Source organism: Meles meles, chromosome 3 (assembly GCF_922984935.1).
Source record: "Meles meles chromosome 3, mMelMel3.1 paternal haplotype, whole genome shotgun sequence".
In the NCBI taxonomy this organism is placed as follows: Eukaryota; Metazoa; Chordata; class Mammalia; order Carnivora; family Mustelidae; genus Meles; species Meles meles.
In genome coordinates, this window is record NC_060068.1 from 170741633 (window position 1) to 170762606 (window position 20974).

General features: G+C 45.3%; 1 protein-coding gene across 2 annotated transcripts in view; it reads left to right on the forward strand.

The window, feature by feature from the left end:
• The window catches only part of MYO10 (myosin X), a 216753-nt gene that overhangs the window by 37203 nt on the left and 158576 nt on the right, over positions 1–20974 (forward strand). For both annotated transcript variants that reach the window (XM_045999501.1, XM_045999500.1), the window contains exon 2: positions 10001–10099. In XM_045999501.1, the coding sequence (XP_045855457.1) occupies positions 10001–10099 (99 nt within the window). The remainder of the gene's footprint in view (positions 1–10000; positions 10100–20974) is intronic.

Genomic DNA, 20974 nt, shown 5'->3' on the forward strand with positions numbered 1-20974 from the left:
CTAGTCACTGTCGTTTACAAGAGTAACAAATGAGCTGTTTTAAGGAATTGTGAAGAAGGTAGCAAAAAAATTAGAATATAACACCGGGACTGAATTAGTTGGCAAGTTGGACCCCATAGCCAGGGAATAAACTCTTTACAGCAGCACACATCTCACAGCCTAACAAAGTTTGGGTTTGATTTTTGGATCAGGAGTGGGAGATGCCAATGAGTCTTTGTATCTTTACCAGTGAGCAAAGGTTAGTTTCTGGTTGGTGATGCTTTTTCTCATTTTCTTTCTTCTTTTTCTCCTTCTCTACCTTCTACCATTCATATGCTTTTCACGTGTTCCTCTGGAAGCTTTTCCTGTCCTTCCTCCTTGGAAACTGCCCTTCCAGGTAACTGATACGGGTAACAGAGTTTTACCCTCTGGGCAGGACAACAAGAAAAACTGTGAGTGCCTCATGAGGCTTTTTGGTGGCAGCGTTGAGCGAGGGGAGAATGGGGTCCTAACAAGTTCTCCAAAGACATGGGACGAACAGTCTCTGCACTTCATATAATGAATGCAGACAGGCCTCCGTTTGCAGCCAAATTGGTTTTTAGGGGTGTTTGAGTTGTTGGGGATGCTCCATGTCTGCCTGTGGAAATGGTATCATAGATGGTCCTTAAGCCCATAGACGAGGCCCAGAAATGATGTTAGTGAAGATGAGGATGACCGAGCTGAAAGCTACAAATCTATTGTAGCTACAAGTAGCTGGAAAGCATTTCTTATAAAAATATATAGTATTTCGGGGCGCCTGGGTGGCTCAGTGGGTTAAAGCATCTGCCTTCGGCTTGGGTCATGGTCCCGGCGTCCTGGGATCGAGCCCCGCATCGGGCTCTCTGCTCCACGGGGAGCCTGCTTCCTCCTCACTCTCTGCCTGCCTCTCTGCCTAGTTGTGATTTCTCTCTGTCGAATAAATAAAATATTTAAAAAATATATATATATAGTATTTCAGCAATACCATCGAGGATTCTAGAGGCCTGTCTAGGGAGCTATCTAACATGTCCAGCATCATCTTAGGGTGGGGGTGATTATGTCTGTGAGTCTAGAGTAGAATGTCCATAACATATTTTCCTCTGGAATCTAATGATGGCTTCAGCCCTGGTGGGCCAAGGACAGTTGTTGGGGTTTCCTATCCAGAAAACAAAAGGCATTGCTGTTCCACAACCAAAAGTAAAATGGCACAAGTTGCCACAGGTCTCCATCATCAGGGGCTCTAGGCTCATAGTTTCTCTCTTGAACTTCCCTTTTTAACTCCCCCCCCCCCACCCATCCCCCGCCTCGGTGGCTGGTGCAGGGTGGAGCTGTGGCCTTAGCACCTGGTTGAGTTCTGAATCCGTTGAGACCTGAGACTAAAACCACCCAGGGTCCCTTGAGAGTCTAAGGAGCCCCAGGACTGGTTGAAGGGTTCCTCTTTGGAATCTGATACAGTTGGTGAAAAATGAGGTGTCTCAGGTCTAATGCCCTGCCATCATGAGGTCAGGAAACGAGACTGAGATCACTCAGCCTTGTGGACCCCACAGTCTGCAGGCTGTGTGGCCAGGGGATGGAAAGACCACCCATGGGTGGGGGGGATGCTGAGAGTCACTGGTCCCCTGACCCTTCACTCTGTCCCAGGGCCCCTCCTGAGGAGTGGCCATCCCTGGAGGGGAGAAGTCTTGGGTTTCCCCTTCCCTGTTCGTTTTTGGGGAAAAATCTGCTGGGTCTCTCCCCAGCCAGCTGTCCTTCGTCCCACTGCTTGCGATCGTGCTGCAGTTTTCATGCTCACATTTCACATGGGTGTCTGCCTCTCTCTCCGTTCTTGTGCGCACCATTTCCAAATTCCTGACCAGTTTTGTGTTGGGGGTTTGTGAGCACTGGGGGGTTGAAATAGCTCCTGAGGGCCAAGAGCACCGTGGCCAGGTTTTGTCTGTACCATTCAGTCATCTGTGTAAAAACATGAAATGTCTGTTCTGATCCACTTTAAAAACATAGCAGACTGGACAGAGGGGTGGAAAAGGAGAGAGTCCCTCTCGCACCACCATCAGACTGTCTGCCTTCTTGAACTTCTTCCTTGTCAAACATTTTGAGTCCTAGAGCCACCCCCTCCCTTCTGTATGTACCTGGTTTAATGTCCCCAGAAATTAGATCTGCCCCAGGTATGCTTATCTGGGCCAATTCGACTCTGCAAAGTTGTAGAAATTTCTAGAAATTAAGCAATAGCATCTGCTTTTTGTTAACAGGGTCACTGACAGTGATTGGTTTTGGAAACTCTGATTTGGCTGTGACTCTAGAACGTTGTATGGCTCTGGCTCCGTGATTCTCAACTAAGACTGTCCTTTCACCCCCAAGAAATAATTACCTCAACCTAAAGGTCACTAATACCAGGTTGAGAAATCAGCTTTAGGACTTTACGTGTTGTAAAAGCCGTATCTTTTAAGTTGGATTTGAATAATAGGATTAGAAAAAAAAAATATGTTGAAAAGGTGTTTCTACTTCAACAGGGGGAAAAAAAAGACTATAAAAACAGAGATTTCATTTATATGTAGAAGCTAACCCCCACCCCCACCCCCAAAAACTTACACAGAGAACAGATTAGTGGTTTGCGAGGGGTGGGGAAGAGGTGGGAGAAGTAGGTAAAGGGGGTCAAAAGACAACAGATTTCCAGTTATAAATAAGTCCTGGGAATGTAATGTACAGCTCGGTGATCATAGTTAATACTGTAGTGTGTATCTGAAAGTTGTTAAGAGAGGAGATCTTAAAAGTTCTCATCACAAGAAAAAAATTGTAACTGTGTCGTGATGGTTATTAACTAGGCTTAGGTGATCATGTCGCAGTTCTGCAAATATTGAATCATGTGCACCTGACACTAAAATGTTATCTGTCAATTAACATCTCGATTTAAAAAAAAAATGGGGAAAAAGTGCTGTTTAAATCCTTGGTACTATAATATCCACATCCAGTTTCTGGAATTCAATAGGGTCAGGAACAGGGTCCCCCAGACCTTGCCCTGCAGCCCTCTGTATTAGATATTGTAGAAGATGCCAGGTTAAAAGTGATTGCAGGCAAAAGAGGAGAACTTTGCTTTGGCTGCTGAATTTATTACAGATGTAATTAATTTTAATCTTCCTTCTTTCCTTCCTTCCTTTCTTCTTTGAGTGAGCCTTTGTGTAGCTATGATGGGGCTTGAAATCATGACCTTGAGATCAAGAGTCCCATATTTACTGGCTGAGGCATCAAGGTATGCCTACTATAGATTTAAAGAGCCCTATAAATTTAGCCATTACAAACTTATTTGATCCCTTTCTCTTTAAAAAAAAAAAAAAAATCACATTTCCGAACAAATTGTGACATTATCACGTGGGTCATTAGAGACTCCTGAACCATGACTTACTAACACAGGCCAAGTAAGAGAAGTAGGTGTGGTTCTCCGTCTGAGATTGAGTTGTGTGTTTGGGTATAAAAAATGTTCTCCTTTCTGTGAATCTGTAATTAGAACATGCCACACGGAGTGGTATTTAAAGCATAGCATCGTCTCTCTTTAGCATTTTTTCCTTACCTTCTTTTTAAACTTAATTTTTTTTTCTTTCCTTCAAAGTTCAAAAGAGAAAATCATTTTTAAAATCAGAAGGGAAATACAGTACTTTTTAAAAAGTAGATTGAAATCTATGCTGGTGATTTTATCGTCTTTACCTTCAAGTAGGGATCAGCAGGCATTGTGTGGGAAGGGCCGGGAGGTAAAAATTTCAGGCGGTGTTGCTATGGTGGTAGGAAAGAGCCGGATGAAATTCCTGGCCCAGGGAGGAGGCACCACCGGTCCCCAGTGGGCTGGGGATATATGATTATCTCCCAGGGTGATGGGTCTAATAATTAAGCCCTGTGAGACCGTGGTACAATCTGTCACAGTCTCATCTTTCGATTAGTTTGGGCAAGTCTCCTGTGTGGTCTCAGCCCCTCACTGACATGAGTGGAGAGCAGGGACTCGAACTCAGCACAGATCTTCAGAGAAGTCAGCCCTTCCCCCTGAATGCTTGTGGGTGCGTGGGTCTGTGTATGTTTCTTGATTTCTCATCGCCCAGTTATAGAGACACAACTGGGTTTTTCCCATTACAGAATGGTTAAGAACGTGTATGTACAATTGAGAAGTATGTAGGTTTGGAAATCATTTTTTAAAAATGATTTGGAAGCATTCCATTGTATGGATTTATTACGTTTTGTCTCTATACCAGTTAGTGGTCATTTGAATGATTTTTAGTATTTTTTTTTTATAAACATATAATGTATTTTTATCCCCAGGGGTACAGGTCTGTGAATCACCAGATTTACACACTTCACAGCACTCACGATAGCACATACCCTCCCCAATGTCCATAACTCCCTCCCCCTCTCCCAACCCCACCTCCCCCCAGCAACCCCCAGTTTGTTTTGTGAGATTAAGAGTCATTTATGGTTTGTCTCCCTCCCAATCCCATCTTGTTTCATTTATTCTTCTCCTATCCCCCAACCCCCCATGTCGCATCTCCACGTCCTCATATCAGGGAGATCATATGATAGTTGTCTTTCTCCGATTGACTTACTTCACTAAGTATGATACCCTCTAGTTCCATCCACGTCGTCACAAATGGCAAGATTTCATTTCTTTTGATGGCTGCATGGTATTCCATTGTGTATATATACCACATCTTCTTTATCCATTCATCTGTTGATGGACATCTAGGTTCTTTCCATAGTTTGGCTATTGTAGACATTGCTGCTATAAACATTTGGGTACACGTGCCCCTTTGGATCACTACGTTTGTATCTTTAGGGTAAATACCCAGTAGTGCAATTGCTAGGTCATAGGGTAGTTCTATTTTCAACTGATTTTTAGTATTTTGCTACTAATAAGTAGCTCCAAATATTTGCATGCAAGACTTTTTTTTAAGGTTTTATTTATTTATTAGAGAGACAGCATGAGAGAGCTGGGTGTGGTGGCCAGAGGGAGAAGCAGTCTCCCCAGAGAACAGGGAGCCGTACCAAGACCCTGAAATCATGACCAGAACTGAAGGCAGAAGCTTAACGGACTGAGCCCCCCAGGCGTCCCTGCACGCAAGACTTGTTGAAACCTTTCTTCTGAGGAGGTAGATCTCTAGGAGTTGAATTGTGGGAACCCATGGTGAGATTGTGTTTAGCTTTTTAAGAAACTGCCAAACTGTTTTCTAAAGCTGCTGTACCGTTTTACATCCTTACCAACACGTGGTACAGTCAGTATTATTATTATTTTTTTCTACCCAGGAAATCATTTGTTGGTAGTGGAAAGTAGAACCCTATGAACCTCCCTTTCAGAAACAGGGAGGCAAGTAATAACCATCCCATCCTACAGGATTGCTCCAGATCAAAGGAGATGGGGGCTTTGGTGCAAGGACATTGTGGTGTAAAAATGTTACTGGTGATTACGTGCAGGAAAATTTTTAGCTGTTAAATTTCACACATACCCGGCTCAGAGATTAGGATGAAAACTTGCCCAAGTTTTCATAAAATGTGTATGTTATGATCAACCTTAGAAAGACATTTTAAAACTCAAATCGTGATCTTTCTCCATATGCTAGGTTTCCTGGATTGTGCATTAAATTATCAGCCTTATTTAACAATGACAGAATATAATGGCTTGCATATGGTGGGCAAATATTTCTTCCCCACACACACTTGGATGATCTGGTGGGTGTCTGCTTGTGACTTCGTTTTCAAATGCCTTTGGGCAGCCTCTTTTCTGGACCTGGGCACGTGTGTTCTATTCGAATAGAGTAGAGGCACATTTGGGGGCTCAGAGAAACCATCAAGAACAATCTGTAAAAATAGCCACTTCAATTTTACTCTGTAGTTCCGATTTCATGAAAATTGCCATTTAAGCTTTTTCGAGGAACAAAGGGAGTGTTTTGAATGCGTTTCCCTTCCTACCTGTGGAAGACAGTGGCTGTAGGCCTTGTCTTGTGGCCAGTGGGCTTGAAATTTCCAGTCCGGGTGGATCTCCTAGAACTCGCTTATCAGCATCTCTTCACACCTATTGAAAAAGACCTTTGGACGAAGGAAGTTGAATCGCTGTTTGATCCTGTAGGATTGTGTCAACAAAGGGTTTACCCCACCTTCAAGGACAGTAAAAAGTACCACAGCACAACTCAGGTCTGAGAAACTGAACACTGTGTAGCTTCTGGAAGTCGGGAGGTTTATGTTCATCCTCGCGACAATTTATATTAATTCAGCAATGTTTCATAATAAAATATTTGATTCTTACTAAGTAGGTGATTTTAAAAATGGGCAACCCATGAAATCCATTTTGATTACAAAAAAATAGTGCAGGTGATAGTCGTAGCAAACAATGCTTTGGACTTAGGATTTGGAGGACAGGACCACTGTGAGTTATTGTTTCATGATTTTACCCAGTGAGTAAAAGTTCTCACCTTATAGAACTTCGGAAGTTTCCATTTGAGTGTGTGCATACACATGTGTGTACGTGTGTGTGTCTGTAGGTATTTCAGAACTTTAAAATGTTGCAGTCTCTGATGTGTAAATTAAAAAGACGATAGAGGGGCGCCCGGGTGGCTCAGTGGGTTAAAGCCTCTGCCTTCAGCTCGGGTCATGATCCCAGGGTCTGGGGATCGAGCCCCGCATCGGGCTCTCTGCTCAGCAGCGAGCCTGCTTACTCCTCTCTCTCTGCCTGCCTCTCTGCCTACTTGTGATCTCTCTCTCTGTCAAATAAAGAAATAAAATCTTGAAAATAAAATAAAATAGACGATAGAGGGGCACCTGGGTGGCTCAGCGGATTAAAGCGTCTGCCTTCGGCTCAGGTCATGATCCCAGAGTCCTGGGATCGAGCCCCACATCTGGCTCTCTGCTTGGTGGGGAGCCTGCTTCTTCCATACTCTCTCTGCCTACTTGTGATCTCTGTCTGTAAAATAAATAAAATCTTTAAAATAAATAAATAAAAAAGATGATAGAAACAGGGTGTGTCTGGCTGGCTCAGTCCGTAGAGCATGCCAGTCTTGATCTCAGGGTCGTCAGTTCAAGCCCCACATGGGGTGTAGAGATCACTTCAATAAATAAAAATAGTTCAGGCACTTGGAAGTCTTTTTCTAGATCATTGCAATTAATGTAGTTTAGGGTGGAGTGATGTGTGACAGAACAGTGTTAGAGGATGGCGGAAGTGAATGTTCTTTTTGGAAGCAGCTGTGTGCTAAATAAATCCCACTGGCAGGCAGTTGGAGGAGAATTCTTGGTGTTCCCTGTGTCTCAGCCCGAGCTGCCCATCAGAGGGACAGGAGAGACTGCTGCAGGGGTGGGAACTCCCCTCTCTTGATGTTCTGTGTGTTCTTTAAATAAGGCAGGCTTTATAGAGATTTATAGAGAAATAGCTCGTAATCATTTTTGACGCTGTGTATGATTGGGAGGATTTCAACCCCTCTTTGGAGGTAAGGTTGAAGTATGAGTTAATACCTCGAGACTTGCGTAACAAGGAGAAAGGGAATGCCTGTGGGGAGGGCTTCTGTAGGGCTGTGGCAGGCGGTGCTGGGAGGGCCAGTCACAGGGAACAGGAGAGCTGGCCTCAAAGCCCCAAAGACTTGGACCAGACTCTGTTGATTTGGGATTCCGAGTAAGGTTCTAGATCCCGGCTGGCATAAACAAGGTCATCACTGGCAATAAGGGAGTCATTTTTAAGTCAGATTTTTAAAAATAATTTTTAAATAAGTACACCCAGTGTGGGACTCAAACTTAAAACTCCGGCATCAAGTTTCACCTGCTCTACTGACCGAGCCAGCCAAAGGGCCCCAAGTCAGATTTTTGTGTCTTTGAATTTTCCCTCCTGGCGAGGTAGAAGAGAACAGATGGTTGTATGTGTGGTCACTGGCCACTTAAAGTGACTTCTGGGTTATATATTTTTTAAAAGATTTATTTAATTGACAGAGAGCACAAGCAGGGGGAGCAGCAGGCAGAGGGAAAGGGGAAAGCAGGCTTCCCACTGAGCAAGGAGCCCGATGTGGGGCTTGATCCCAGGACCCTAAGACTGTGACCTGAGCTGAAGGCAGATGCTTAACCAACTGAGTCCCCCAGGTGCCCCTGTTGTTATATTTTAATGTGCATTGATTCGTTCATTTATTTTATGAATTACTTCAAGGAGACAAAGAGTATGAAGTGTGGAAAGAGCATGGGGTTAGGAATTGGAGGGAGCAGCTGTGTGATGGAAAGCAAGGACTTGGGCTCTGAGTTTCAGTTTCCTCCTGGAGGCGGGATTCCTAGCTTCCTGAGGGTTGGTATTAAATCCAGTGGCCTTGAGGCTCTTAGCTCGTGACTGTGACACATGGGCACGCCGTTATTGGAAGTTAGCTACTCTTTTTGCTACTGATAAACGTAATTTAAAGTAGCATAATGTGGGGGGAAGGGGCCCAGGTGGCTCAGCGGGTTAAGCATCCAACTCTTGATTTCAGCTTGGGTCTTGATCTCAGGGTTATAAGATTGAGCCCGGCAGTTGACTGGGAACTGGGCGTGGAGCCTGCCTAAGATTCTGTCTCCCTCTCCCTTTCGCCCGTCCTCCCCCAGTCGTCTCTCTCAAAAACAACAACCAAAAAAAAGAAAAAAAAAAACCCCAAAACTAAAATACTCCTATGAAAAATAACATAGCATAAAGTTACTTCTGTATTATTTACTTATGTATTACTTGTATATTTATTTATATTATTATATTATTAGTCTATATTATTTATCCCCCACCAACTCTTTAAGAGACTGGTAGGAGCCCCTTAAATGGCAAGTTAAATATACTCTAATCAATATATTTTATATATTTCGCTTAACATTTGAAATCAAAACAAATTAAGTAGACCAATAAAATGAGGTTGAAAGTTCTAGAAAAAGTTTTTCCATGCAGGTGCCATTTCCGGTGATAACTTAGGTATAGTATTTTCACATGAACACATTGTGTCATAAGGATGTGCCTGTTTGGGGTCCTTTTTGTTGGGGTTGATGAAGTGGACCAAATTAGTAATAACTTGATGAAAAATTAGTGCTTAATGTTGTGTTCCATCACATGGGCATACATCATACCGATAATTTGTTATAATTTCACCAGTAACACCCAGTGATTTCTTCAAACTTTTATCCCTTGTTCTTGGAAATGAGTGGTTTTCATGTTGTGAAATTAAAGAAGGAAGAAATTCATCATCGAAAGATAAATACTATGCTTGTTTCATTTGTCCAGTGGGGATATAAAAAATCGAAATAAAATCAACGCTGAAGACTAGGCTCCAGGTGAAAACAATAGGATCTGGAAGTTTCCGTCTTGGGCTATAGTCCTGAACACTGGCATGTGTTGGATGGTGTGGTGGAATCCTAGTAAAAGTTCTGATCTTTCCTAAAACTTTAGTCCCTCTCTTGGAGTGTTGATTTGACCGCTGGATTTGGTCCCAGTAGGAAGTCAGCAGACTGTTCGAATGCCATCCCGGTGGCCAGGCTCAGGGGGCTTGGAGCTGGCAAGGTGGGAGCCAGCAGATCCCAGTGAGTTTTCAACACTGGTGGAGCAATGTGGCGACCTGGTTAAACTTGTTTCTGGAACCCAACCGCCTGGAGTCAAGTTCTTCCCATCCTGTGATGCTGGGCGAGTTGCTCTGCCTTTAGGCCTTCAGGTTCTCCCTCTGGAAAGCTGAGTGATAGCAGTGCCTGTCTCAAGGGCCTTTCTGAGTGACATGAGATCATCCGCATAAACCACTTGGCATTTCCGCAACACAGGGCCTACTATTTTCCGGCCTCCTTTAACGTGTTCTCTGGTGGGACACTCAGTCACGCTTGTCTCTAGTGAAGGCTGTACCTGATGCTTTCTGAAGAGTCATTCTTGTCTGAGAAAAACATTTGCTTTTTAAAACGTTCTTGTTTTTTCTTAAAGGAATGTAGTAGTCAGTGGTTTTGAGAGTGGTGATTTGCCACGAAATGCAACCCAAGCTCCCAGTGAAATCTCCTTTGTTTTTGTTTACAGGGGACACGGGTCTGGCTGAGAGAAAATGGCCAGCATTTTCCAAGTACTGTCAATTCCTGTGCAGAGGGCGTCGTGGTCTTCCGGACAGACTATGGTCAGGTGAGCACACGTGGGCGGCTTCCCGACATCTGTGTTCTGCTTCCGAAGGTTGTTGTCCTGCAGGAGCACATGGGTGTTCGCTGCCCCCTTTCCCTCTCCCCCCACCCATACCTTCAGTGTTTTTTGCTAAGTGGGAAAAACCAAATCCTGGAAAGAATGTAGAACATACACCTTAAGTGTATGGGGGAGCTGTAATAAAACTCCCCAAACGGAACGTACAATGTGTTCCAACCGGGACAGGCCAGAAGAGCGCTCCACTTGGCTGGTTCCTGGGAATCTCGTTGAAGAAACAGACCTGCAGGGTGCAAGCAATTTGAGAAAAACTTCAGAATTATGGATATTTGTGTATTGGTTTCCTTATCGCTTTCCCTTAAAATTCTTGCATTTCCTACAATGTTGGAAATAGGGGTCTGCCGGTGGGAATGTAGGTGGTGGCGGTTCCTTTAAGAACAAGGTGGGCTACACCTCACCCGAGTTCCTTGTCCACCTTGTTCTTCAAAGGAAGAGGTTCCTTCAGGTGGGGGCATCAATCACTGCTTCGGGTGTCCTGTTCTTTAGTATCAGCGTAAACAAATACATGAATCCAGAAATTAGCTCATCAGTTGTATTTGGGCGATTGTAAAAGAAGGCTGGTGTCTCCATTTTATCAAGGAAACTAATTTTAATATTACCAACGGATCCCTTTTTCAGAGGCACATAGCAAAATTTAAGACCTAAGGAGAGAAGGAGGTCCTTTGCCAGTATTTAAAAACTCAGTATCTGATTCTGGTTTGCCAGTTTCATTGAGAACAAACCCTTCAGGGTCAGTGTCAAGTAATTTAAGGCAGATATGGGCTACGTGGTTATCAAGACCTCTTCACAGAGAGTCCACTTGGTGGTACCTTTCTCGTTTCGTGGCTTAATCAGCAGTGATGTTACTGGGCTGTGTTGCAAGTCCTCAGTTTCTCTGTCATCTGAGAGTCTTGAATAGTTGGTCAGCATTTGTCTGGTGCTGAAGACCTAGCTGGGTTTGGTTGACGGCGATTGCGGGGGATAGGGAGGGGGCAGATAGATCACGAATCTGATGGTCATTGCCAGCGGGGACTCAAACTGCTGCCCAGCCTGGTTTCCTTCTCATCAGATTCTCGGGCTGTACAGTATGATCTGTAAACTAAGGACAGGCTAAGTGACTTCTGTCCGGCTTAAGTGTGTACATTCCCATGCAGGGCTCGTCCATGTTCGTGGTCTTGCCATTATCCTGCCTGTTCTCCCTTCCCACTTGACCCGGATGAGAATCAGTTCCTTTTAGGTTCTGTGCGTACTTTTCAAGATGATGTAAAAAACAGAAAAGTGTGTATTTGATTAGTGCACCTGACTTGATGTAACTTTGTTCCTGGAAGTGGTGTAAAATAGATTGTTGGTGGAATTTTTTCTTCATTGACTTGTTTTTTAATTCCAAAGATAATTCTTTTTTTTTTTTTTAACTTTACCCGTCTACAAAAAAATTGTGGTAAAAACACTAAAACTAAACATAACCATTTATTTTTAAAGTGGTTTTTAAAAAAATTTTTATTTATTTGACAGATGACAAGTAGGCAGAGAGGCAAGCAGGAAGAGAGGGGGAAGCAGGCTCCGCACTGAGCAAGAGCCCAATGAAGGGCTCGATCCCAGGACCCTAAGATCATGATCTGAGCCAAAGGCAGACGCTTAATCCACTGAGCCACCCAGGCGCCCCATAAACGTAACCATTTTTAAGTGTACACTTAAGGGGCGCCTGGGTGGCTCAGTGGGTGAAAGCCTCTGCCTTCGGCTCAGGTCATGATCCTGGGGTCCTAGGATCGAGCCCCGTGTCGGGCTCTCTGCTCCACGGGGAGCCTGCTTCCTCCTCTCTCTCTGCCTGCCTCTCTGCCTACTTGTGATTTCTCTCTGTCAAATAAATAAAATATTTTTAAAAAAAAGTGTACACTTAAGTAGCCTTAGGTATGTTCATACTGTTGTTCAAGAGAGCTCTAGAATTTTGTCATCTTGCGGTACTGAAACTCTGTACCCACCAGCAATTCCCCGTCTTTCCTCCCACCAGTTCTTGGTAACCACCTTTCTACCCTCTGTCTCTGATTTTGATTACTTTAGATACTTCGTGTGAGAGGAGGGATCACACACACACACACACACACACACACACACACACACACACAGAGTATTTTGTCCGTTTTTTGGTGTGGTTGGCTTATGTTGCTCAACATGGTGTCCTTGGGGATCTAAGATGCTTTCTGTTCCCGTCTGAGTACGCTATTCAGCAGAAGCTAACATGGAAACTTTAGCCTTTTGATGCTGCTGTCCATGACACAGGGTCTGAATTCTGTACCATGTGAAGCCATTTTCAGTCCTAGCTAATGAACAGCTCAGTGGAGTGGGGCGGTCAGGCCAGTAGTCCTGTTCACTGCTGACGGTAGTTAGAGATCGTGGGCTTCGGAACAACTAATCCGGAATAGCATGCACTTAAATGTGAAAGCCACTCTCAGCTTTGACTTCTCATCCTCCGTCAGTCACCAAATACTTGGTCTTACGTTGTCCACTCTGTCATTCCCAAGTATAAAGGACTTGGAGATGTGTGTAGAAATTACAGGGTTTAAGCTGGAAGAGTGCGACAGGATGGAAGAATTGCGTTCCGACTTGCATCAAGAGGGGACGGTGGCCAGGGGACTCCAGTGTCTTTCTTTCCTGACGTCCTTCCTTTCCTCCCATCCCAAGTTCACTGTGATGTGGATTTGCAGGTGTATTCGCCCAGGGTTAGGAGAAGTTCATGAATGGGTTCTGGTCCCCAGGACGGGAACAGTGACTCTGTAACTGGGCAGGGACAGATTCTTCAAGGAATTAGGGTCCAAGATACAGAGCATGGCCTTGTCCTCATCACGCCTGTCTAGGGCAACTTTTCAAGGTATTGGCTACTTTTAACTCAGTTTATTAAAAGATGTGAAAAAAATCAGTGTGGGGGGGCGGATGGGGGAGGGAGAATGGAGAGTTATGTTGAATGTGTACAGAGTTTCACTTCAGGAACATTTCTGATGGTGGACAGTGGTGACAGTTGAGGGACAATGTCCTTGTGCTTTAATGCCACTGAATTGAACCCTTAAGTGGTTAAAGTGGCATTTTTTTTGGTTCTTTTGTACATTTTACCACAATAAAAAAAAAATCCATGTTTGAGGTAAAAGCTGTCAAATGGGTATTTTTCTGCATTTTTTAAAAAAACCATTCTGGTGACATTTTTGTTGGGGAAATGTGGCGTCAGAGAAACAAAAGCTAATGGAACTACTAGTCTGCCCTACTTGGGGGACTGTGGTCCCTTAGGTTATGTGACTCTCCTGGGAGTCCTGCTCAGCGGTAGATTCTGATTGGCAGGTCTGAGGTGGGGCCCGAGAGTCTGCATTTCACACAAGCTCCCCATGGCGGTGATGCTGCTGGTTTCCTGAACCACATCTGAGTAGCAAGGATTTAGAGGGCTTTCCTGAGAACCGCCTGGGGGTCGTGGTTGCCTACAGTGAGAGCCGGGAGTACTCTCAAGTCCTCTGTGTGGACCACTGGTCCCAGGGTTAGAGAGGAAGCAGAGAGAAGAGGAGGAGGGCTTTAGGTGAAGCTAGAACCCTTTTCGTTGACCTTCCAAAGCTCTTCCGTTCTCCTTGCTCGATGCCGTTCCTTCCTACAACCATTTGACCTTGAGCATGGCCAGGTTGGGTCTGACGGCAGCAAAATGATTCCCGAGTGAATCAAAAAACCATTTTGAAGTCCTTTTTAGTGTTGGAAGCTGAGCAGAGCCAGGCGTCTCTTAAAATCCTCAAGCGGGACCTCAGGGACCCTGGGTAGGCAGGAGATAATAGTGTGTTTTTTGAGAGAGCACTGAAGGGCACGTTCACTGATTTCATTCAGATGCTGAGAATTTTGCACATGTCCTCAGCTGTTTGGGGGAAGAGTGGGGTTTTTTGTTTGTTTTGTTTTGTTTTTTGGCCAGGGACGTAGCTTCACTGTTAACTTAAAATTCCATTTCACACTAAAAGTAAAACTACTGTGGGTTGGTCCAGGGAATAGAGAGGACCAAAATGTTCCCGTTTGATTTATAACTTACGCCCTACTCGCCGCGAAGTATTTGCAGATGGAGAAAGAAATGTGCAAGAGACGCGCTAGCACACTTGGTTGAAAACTGCGTAGCTGTGGCCTGCGGAGGACACAGCTGCAGGACCGTCCGTGCGTGCCCTGAAAGTCCGTTCGAGGCGCGCGTTGTTTTATCGCGCTTTGCTTTACTGAGCTTAAAGATACTGCCTTTTATTTGTTTTTTGCCTTTTTGCAGAGGGAAGGTTTGTGACAATCCTGCTTGAGCAAGACTGTTGGTGACATTTTTTTGCTTTCTTTGTGTCTCTGTGTCACATTTTGGTAATTCTTGCCATATTTAAAACTGTTGTATTTGTTATGGTGATCTGTGATCAGTGATTATGGCTCATTGAAAACTCAGATGATGGCTAGCATTCTTTTTTAAAGATTTTATTTATTCATTTGAGACAGAGATAGAGAGCATGAGCAGAGCGACAGGGAGAAGTAGGTTCCCTGCTTTGCTGGGAGCCTAACTGTGGGGCTCGATCCCCAGACCCAGAGATCATGACCTGAGCCCAACGGAGATGCTTAACCATCTGAGCCACCCATACCTGCCCTGAAGGCTAGCATTTTTTAGCAGTAAAGTATTTTTTTTAAGATTTTCTTTATTTCTTTATTTATTTGACAGAGAGAGAGAGATCACAAGTAGGCAGAGAGGCAGGCAGAGAGGGGGAAGCAGGCTCCCTGCTGAGCAGAGAGCCCGATATGGGGCTCGATCCCAGGACCCTGAGACCATGACCTGAGCCAAGGGCAGAGGCTTAACCTACTGAGCCATCCAGGTGCCCCAGCAATAAAGTATTTTTAATATATGCACATTGTTTTTTAGGCATTGTTGCACAGTTAGTAGCTAGAGTATAGTATAAACATAACTTCTATATGCACTGGGAAACCAAAACATTCATTCAAATCGCTTTATTGTGAGGGCCTGGAACCAAACCTGCAATTTTTCTGAGGTACGCCCGTCCATGTATTCTTTGACATTGAATGGCAGACAGTTTTAGAGAAGCACCATGGCTTTGCAGCTTGCGGGTACGGCTAGATTAGCTCTTACGGAAGTGTAAGAGTGAAGACAGCCTTGAACATCGATCTTTTCTGGAACACTCACGAGCTACATGGGCCATCACGATAGCACCCTTTAGGAACATTGTAAATTGAGTAATAAGTTCTAAATTAGATTTTTCACTTTGCAAGTGAGCTATTCTTTTCCGAGAAGAGGCTAATTTGATTGCTCTGAAACAGCTCACAGTGGTATCAATTTACCTAATTGTGTTTTAAGGGGTAGTTATTCAGTTTACCCCAGTAAACTTAATCAAGGCAATTACTCTAAGCAGTGATTCTGTGAGGTTTTTTGTTTGCATTGTCTCTGTATGGGGTCTTCAGAAATATTTTCCTGGCTGGGGATTTAATCACCCCAGTCTACAAGTAAATGCCCTCCTCCTTGCCCTTCCATCTTTATTGGCTTGCCACGAGTATGATTAGATTCGGGTTTATAGTTATTGTTCTCATTTGATTAATTCACAAAACGGTGGTTAGATGGCCGGGTTACTCTCAAGTCTACTCCACCCCACGGGAAAGTCAGATTTCCTCCAGCCAGACGGGGGACACACGGCCCGTTACGGAGGATCACTCCTCCCATTTCCAGCCATCCCAACCTTTTCTGTTTGACCTTCTAGGGTTGACTTGTTGGAATTAGTAATGTGGGCCCAATTTTGTGAAACTTAATGATGGATTTGTAGGGATTTTTGTTGTTGTTGCATTTCTTGGTCATTTTCTCATACTCACTATCCTGCCCAGCTGTTTTTTCTTCGCTGTTTTCCCTCCACTTTGCCAGGACGAGTGCGTTTTTGTGTCCCTGGCAGGGAGTATGCAGCCCGTGACGTTCATGGACCACATGCATCCACTCCTGGGTGCCAGGGGCATCTCCCTCAAGCCTGCTGAGGGCTGGGGAAGGGATGGTGGGGCAGCCCAACACCCGTGCCCCACACCTGTCAGGAGGTGGACAGCGGGACCTGCGTGATAGCACTTCCGGGGCCCACAGATTGGATCTGGCTGTTAATGCGAGGGGTGGGTCCGACATATTTTAACGGAATTGCACATTTCATCGGAAAGGAAGCTGACAGCCCAGTTGGCCCCCAAGAGCTCAGGAATGCCCTGGAGTTCAGCATTCCAAGCTTCGCACGCAAAGCCAGCTGTGGGCCCGGCAGCTGCACAGAGAGGTCTCACCGCCAGTCCCTTCTGTGTGCTTGGCGGTTGGTGTGCCCCCCCCCCCGGGGGGGGGGGTCAGCCCGGGACCCCTTGGGGCTGCTCACACGAGTGGTAGGTAGGGGAAGGGGGAGACCTGCGGAGAGACACTTAAATTGAGGAAGATGGGGACAGCATTCGTGTTGCAGAACTAGTGTCCCCAGGGCGCTGTGAGGCTCAGCCAAGCTGTGGGACAGCAGGACAGATGCTTTTCTAGACAGCTGGCCTGGACGTAATTCCACCCTATGTTGTTGTTGTTTAAAGTATATCGCCTTCTCATGTTTTTTTTAACTTTCTCATTAATGCACATATTTTGAGGAAATCTTATTCCTTTTGTGTTCAGAAGGAAGGAAGCATGGGTTAGTTCTATTTTTGCCCCTTGTAACCTCGCAGGACTCAAGTGTCCCTTGTATTGCAAAGGCTGCTTCCAACCCAGTGAACCTGTGGGTCCGTTGGAACCATATGAAATTGCCATCTCTCCCGGCTGAGAGGGTCGAATATCGGCAATTCCAAGTGGTTCGGCTCAAAAACGTGTTCTTCTATTTTAACTTTGATAAGTTTATCACTTCAAGATAGAATGAAAGATCGAGTTTTCCAGGTGGCTAACAGTAAAGTTTAGCAAAATGGGAGTGTTTCTGCAGTCCAGTCGAGGGCACAGCATATCCCTAAAACAATACACAGCCCTGGCTTGGGGAGTCCCACTGCCATCTTGATCCATGGCGCGCGCGCGCGCGTGTGTGTGTGTGTGTGTTAACAGACCCTTATATTTTGGGGTTTCCATTTTCCCCAAGTGTCTAAAGATTTTCTGTGATGGGTCTCTGCTGCGAATATCCAAATTTGAGTTGAAAGAAAAGAAGAATGGATATACATTTTTCTTTTTTGGAGTTTGAGTTTTCCTCTATTGTTGAGTGCGGGTGTTTATTGTAAATATACATAACATAAAATTGACCATTTTAACTATTTTTACATGTATAATTCAGTGGCATTAATTACGTTAGCAATGTGTGAAAACATCACCACTGTTTCCAAAACTTTTTTAATAACCCCCAAAACAGAAACTCCATACCCATTAAGCACTAACTCCCTGTGTAACTTATTTTTACTTTTTTTTTTTAAAGATTTTTTTTTTTAAGATTTTATTTATTTATTTGACAGAGAGAGAGAGCACAAGTAGGCAGAGAGGCCGGCAGAGAGAGAGAGGAGGAAGCAAGCTCCCTGCGGAGCAGAGAGCCCGATGCGGGGCTCGATCCCAGGACCCTGAGATCATGACCTGAGCCACCCAGGCGCCCCTAAAGATTTTTTTTTATTTGACAGGGATGGGGTGGGGGGAGAGAGCATGCACAAGGGGGCAGTCAGAGGGAGAGGGAGAAGCAGACTTCCCGCTGAGCAGGGAGCCCGATGTGGGACTTGATCCCAGGACCCTACGATCGTGGCCTGAGCTGAAGGCAGATGCTTAACAGACTGAGCCCCCCATGTAATTCCTTTTTAAACTACTCTCCTCTTGGGTACATTTTCTTGTGCTGCTTTTAGAAATAGGAGCACAGTAGAAATTCTGGTTTGTGTAACCTTTCTTACAGAATAGACGATGTCAGGAAAGAATGGCTGTAGACCTTGCGTCCAGGTTCCTAGGAGGGAGAATCTGAGGCTGACCACTCCTGAGTGTTGGCTGCAGCCAAGTGACATGTCTGTGAGCGTGAGTGGCGCTGCCTATCCTTTCCCTTCTCAAAGAGGAGGTGTCTGCAGAGCTGTCTACATTAGGGGAAAGAGGGACGCGCTGGTGACAAGTGACAGATAATTGTGAAAATCAGACGCATTGGCTTCTCTTGTTGAAACATCAGTCTGGGTCCATCTGTTATTCTTGGAAGTTGCTTTAATCAGGACAGTGCAGCTGTATTGAAAAGACGGCAGTGAGCTGGGAAACTCTTAAATTCTTTGTGTGTTTCCCACATTTTGCTGTTTCATCCTGGAAATACCCGTCTCTGAGATGGATATTAAACTCCAGCCTGTGGAGTTTCTTAGAAATCTGCGCTCCAGAGATAGAACACCACCGGACTTCCAGTCTTGTGCTGAAGACCAAGTAAAATGCAGTGTGTCCAAAGTACTTGGTTTTGAGTGAGAAAATATTTTTATGCTCTGAGAGCCACGTGAGTTTTACTCTCTAGACCTCTTCCAAGAATTTGGTTTGGCGTCTTGTGGCTCAAAGATGGAAAGTCAAATACTTCCATTAATTTTCACTCTGGGACTACAGGGGAAAAAAAAAGTCTGCTTGTTTATTAGTGCACCTAGCTCCCGTGTGAAAACATGTGTGCCTTTGCAAATCTGCATAGCTCTGTGTATTTTGAAATTTTACCCTTTGTTGTAAATTTAAGCATTTTGAAATCTAAGACTGTTAGCCCCTACATTTCCACATCTGCATTGAGGTGGGGATTTTACAGTAACAAACACGGTAGGACGCGTTGGTGTTCTGAGGAATGTGGGCTGTGTCAGGTGTTACGGGCCCTGCTTACTATGAGTGCAGACTGTTTCTGTGTTGTTACCTGCCATATTCCACCACCACCTGAAAAATCCATTGCTAAGACCTAAGAGATCCAGGCCTCTGGGACCTGCCTTCTTGTAGCTTTACATGAACCCAGCCCAAGTGGATTTAGAATCCAGCTTATTTCGGACTGTTTGAGACCACGGCTTTTCCCTCATCCCTTTGGGCTGAACAGCTGGGCCCTACCCCTGTTCGCCCCCCCCCCCAACCCCCCGGATAGGTAGACAGGTGGCTGGGGGATTGGGTGCTATTAGCAGTATTTATTGGCCCCTGTGAGGCTCTAGCTGAGCACAAATTCTCTCTCTCTCTGTAAAGGCTTTTGCAGGAGAATGTGTATCACCTCTGCCCTAGGTCATGACCTTCTTTGGCTTCCTGTCCTCCTTCCGGGGGCCAAATTGTTCACTTTTGCCTTTTCTCCTTTGCGGGTATCTCCTAGCTTTTGCCTTTTCATTCCTCCGGTTTGAGCCTCTTTTTCCCAACCTTTAGGCTTCGTCTGTTTATTTGTACCCAAGTCTGCCTCTGACCGGCCGGTCTCTCTGCTTGGATTCCAGCCTCCGCATCTCGGTGGCACACTCTGCTTGTGCCTCTGTGAGCCTGCGGTGTTTCCAGACCTTTCCTGCCACGCATGCACAGGCGGAACGAGAAGGGCGGAGGTTAGGTGCCATCGGTCCCATCGTTCCTTTCGATTTTGTGGGTCACTTAGCAAATTAGATGTCTCATCCCTGCAGATAAGCAGGATACTATCTTGCATTCTTGGTGCCCATGAATACTGAACTTAGCTGATTAATCCTGTGTGCTAAGCTCAGATCAGGTCACAATTTATGACCAGGAGAGGTAAATAGAAAACATTGAATCAAGACTAGATTTTTCTTGGGATGCCTCGGTGGCTCAGTTGGTTAAACGTCTGCCTTCAGCTCAGGTCATGATCCAAGCATCCTGGGATCGAGTCCCGTGTCAGGCTCCTTGCTCAGCGGGGAGCCTGCCTCTTCCTCTGCCTGCGGGTCTCCCTGCTTGGGCTCCCACTCTCTCTCTCTCTCTCTCTCTCTCACAAATAAATACATAAAATCTTCTTTAAAAAATAGATTATTTTGGAGGCTTAAAAAATACTATTTCTTTATTACAAGTATCATCTTATAAAAAATGAATGTGAAGATTTTATTTGGAAAGAAAATGATTTACAAATTAGCTACAGGAATTAGACATGGCACCATGTACTGTAATCAGTTAAAAAAAAAGCAGAGGCAATTTGTTAAAACAAATCCAGGTGGTTGTCTGTCTGTGACTGAGTTGCATTCCATTCCGAAAATTCATTTATAGCCCTGTTATTTGGAACGAGTTTTCCCAAGCAGTCCGTGATATACACAGGGAGCTAATCGCCTGTCCATGTACAAAGACCCAGTACCCACAGTACACCAAGACTTGGGGGGGATCCAGAAGCCCTCTGTTGGCGGATCCCGATTTTAAACGTGTTCGTATAGTTCCAACCCGGGATGCTGCTGTGGTGAGATGGGAGAATTGCATATTCCCATCATCGCCTCCCTGGTGAGTGGTGGGGGAAGGAGGCCCCCGTTCTAAACCAGATGCTCCTCATCAGGGTTGGCATATAGAGTGGGTAAAGGGGGGAGGAGGAGGTGTGCCCGGTGACCTCTCTCTACCAGGCGCCGCGCTGGTGCGTTCCCACTGATGCTCCCCTGTAATCCTACAGCTGCATTTGGGAGGCATGGTTAGCCCTACTGCAGTAAGGCAGAAGCCAAGCTGGGGTGGGATAACGAGTCCGCAAGCCCACACTTGATCAGTGATGACCGATGGAGTCGGGGCTTGGGGCCAGAGCAGACCGTCTTCCCACTTCTTGAGGAGGAATGCGAAGTAGGACAGGGGAGTCTTGGGATGGGGGTGTTCCCACCCGCCCCTCCTCGTCCTGGCTGTCTGCGGTGCTCGCTCCTCTCCGTGGGCAAGCCGGGATTGAGCGCACTTGC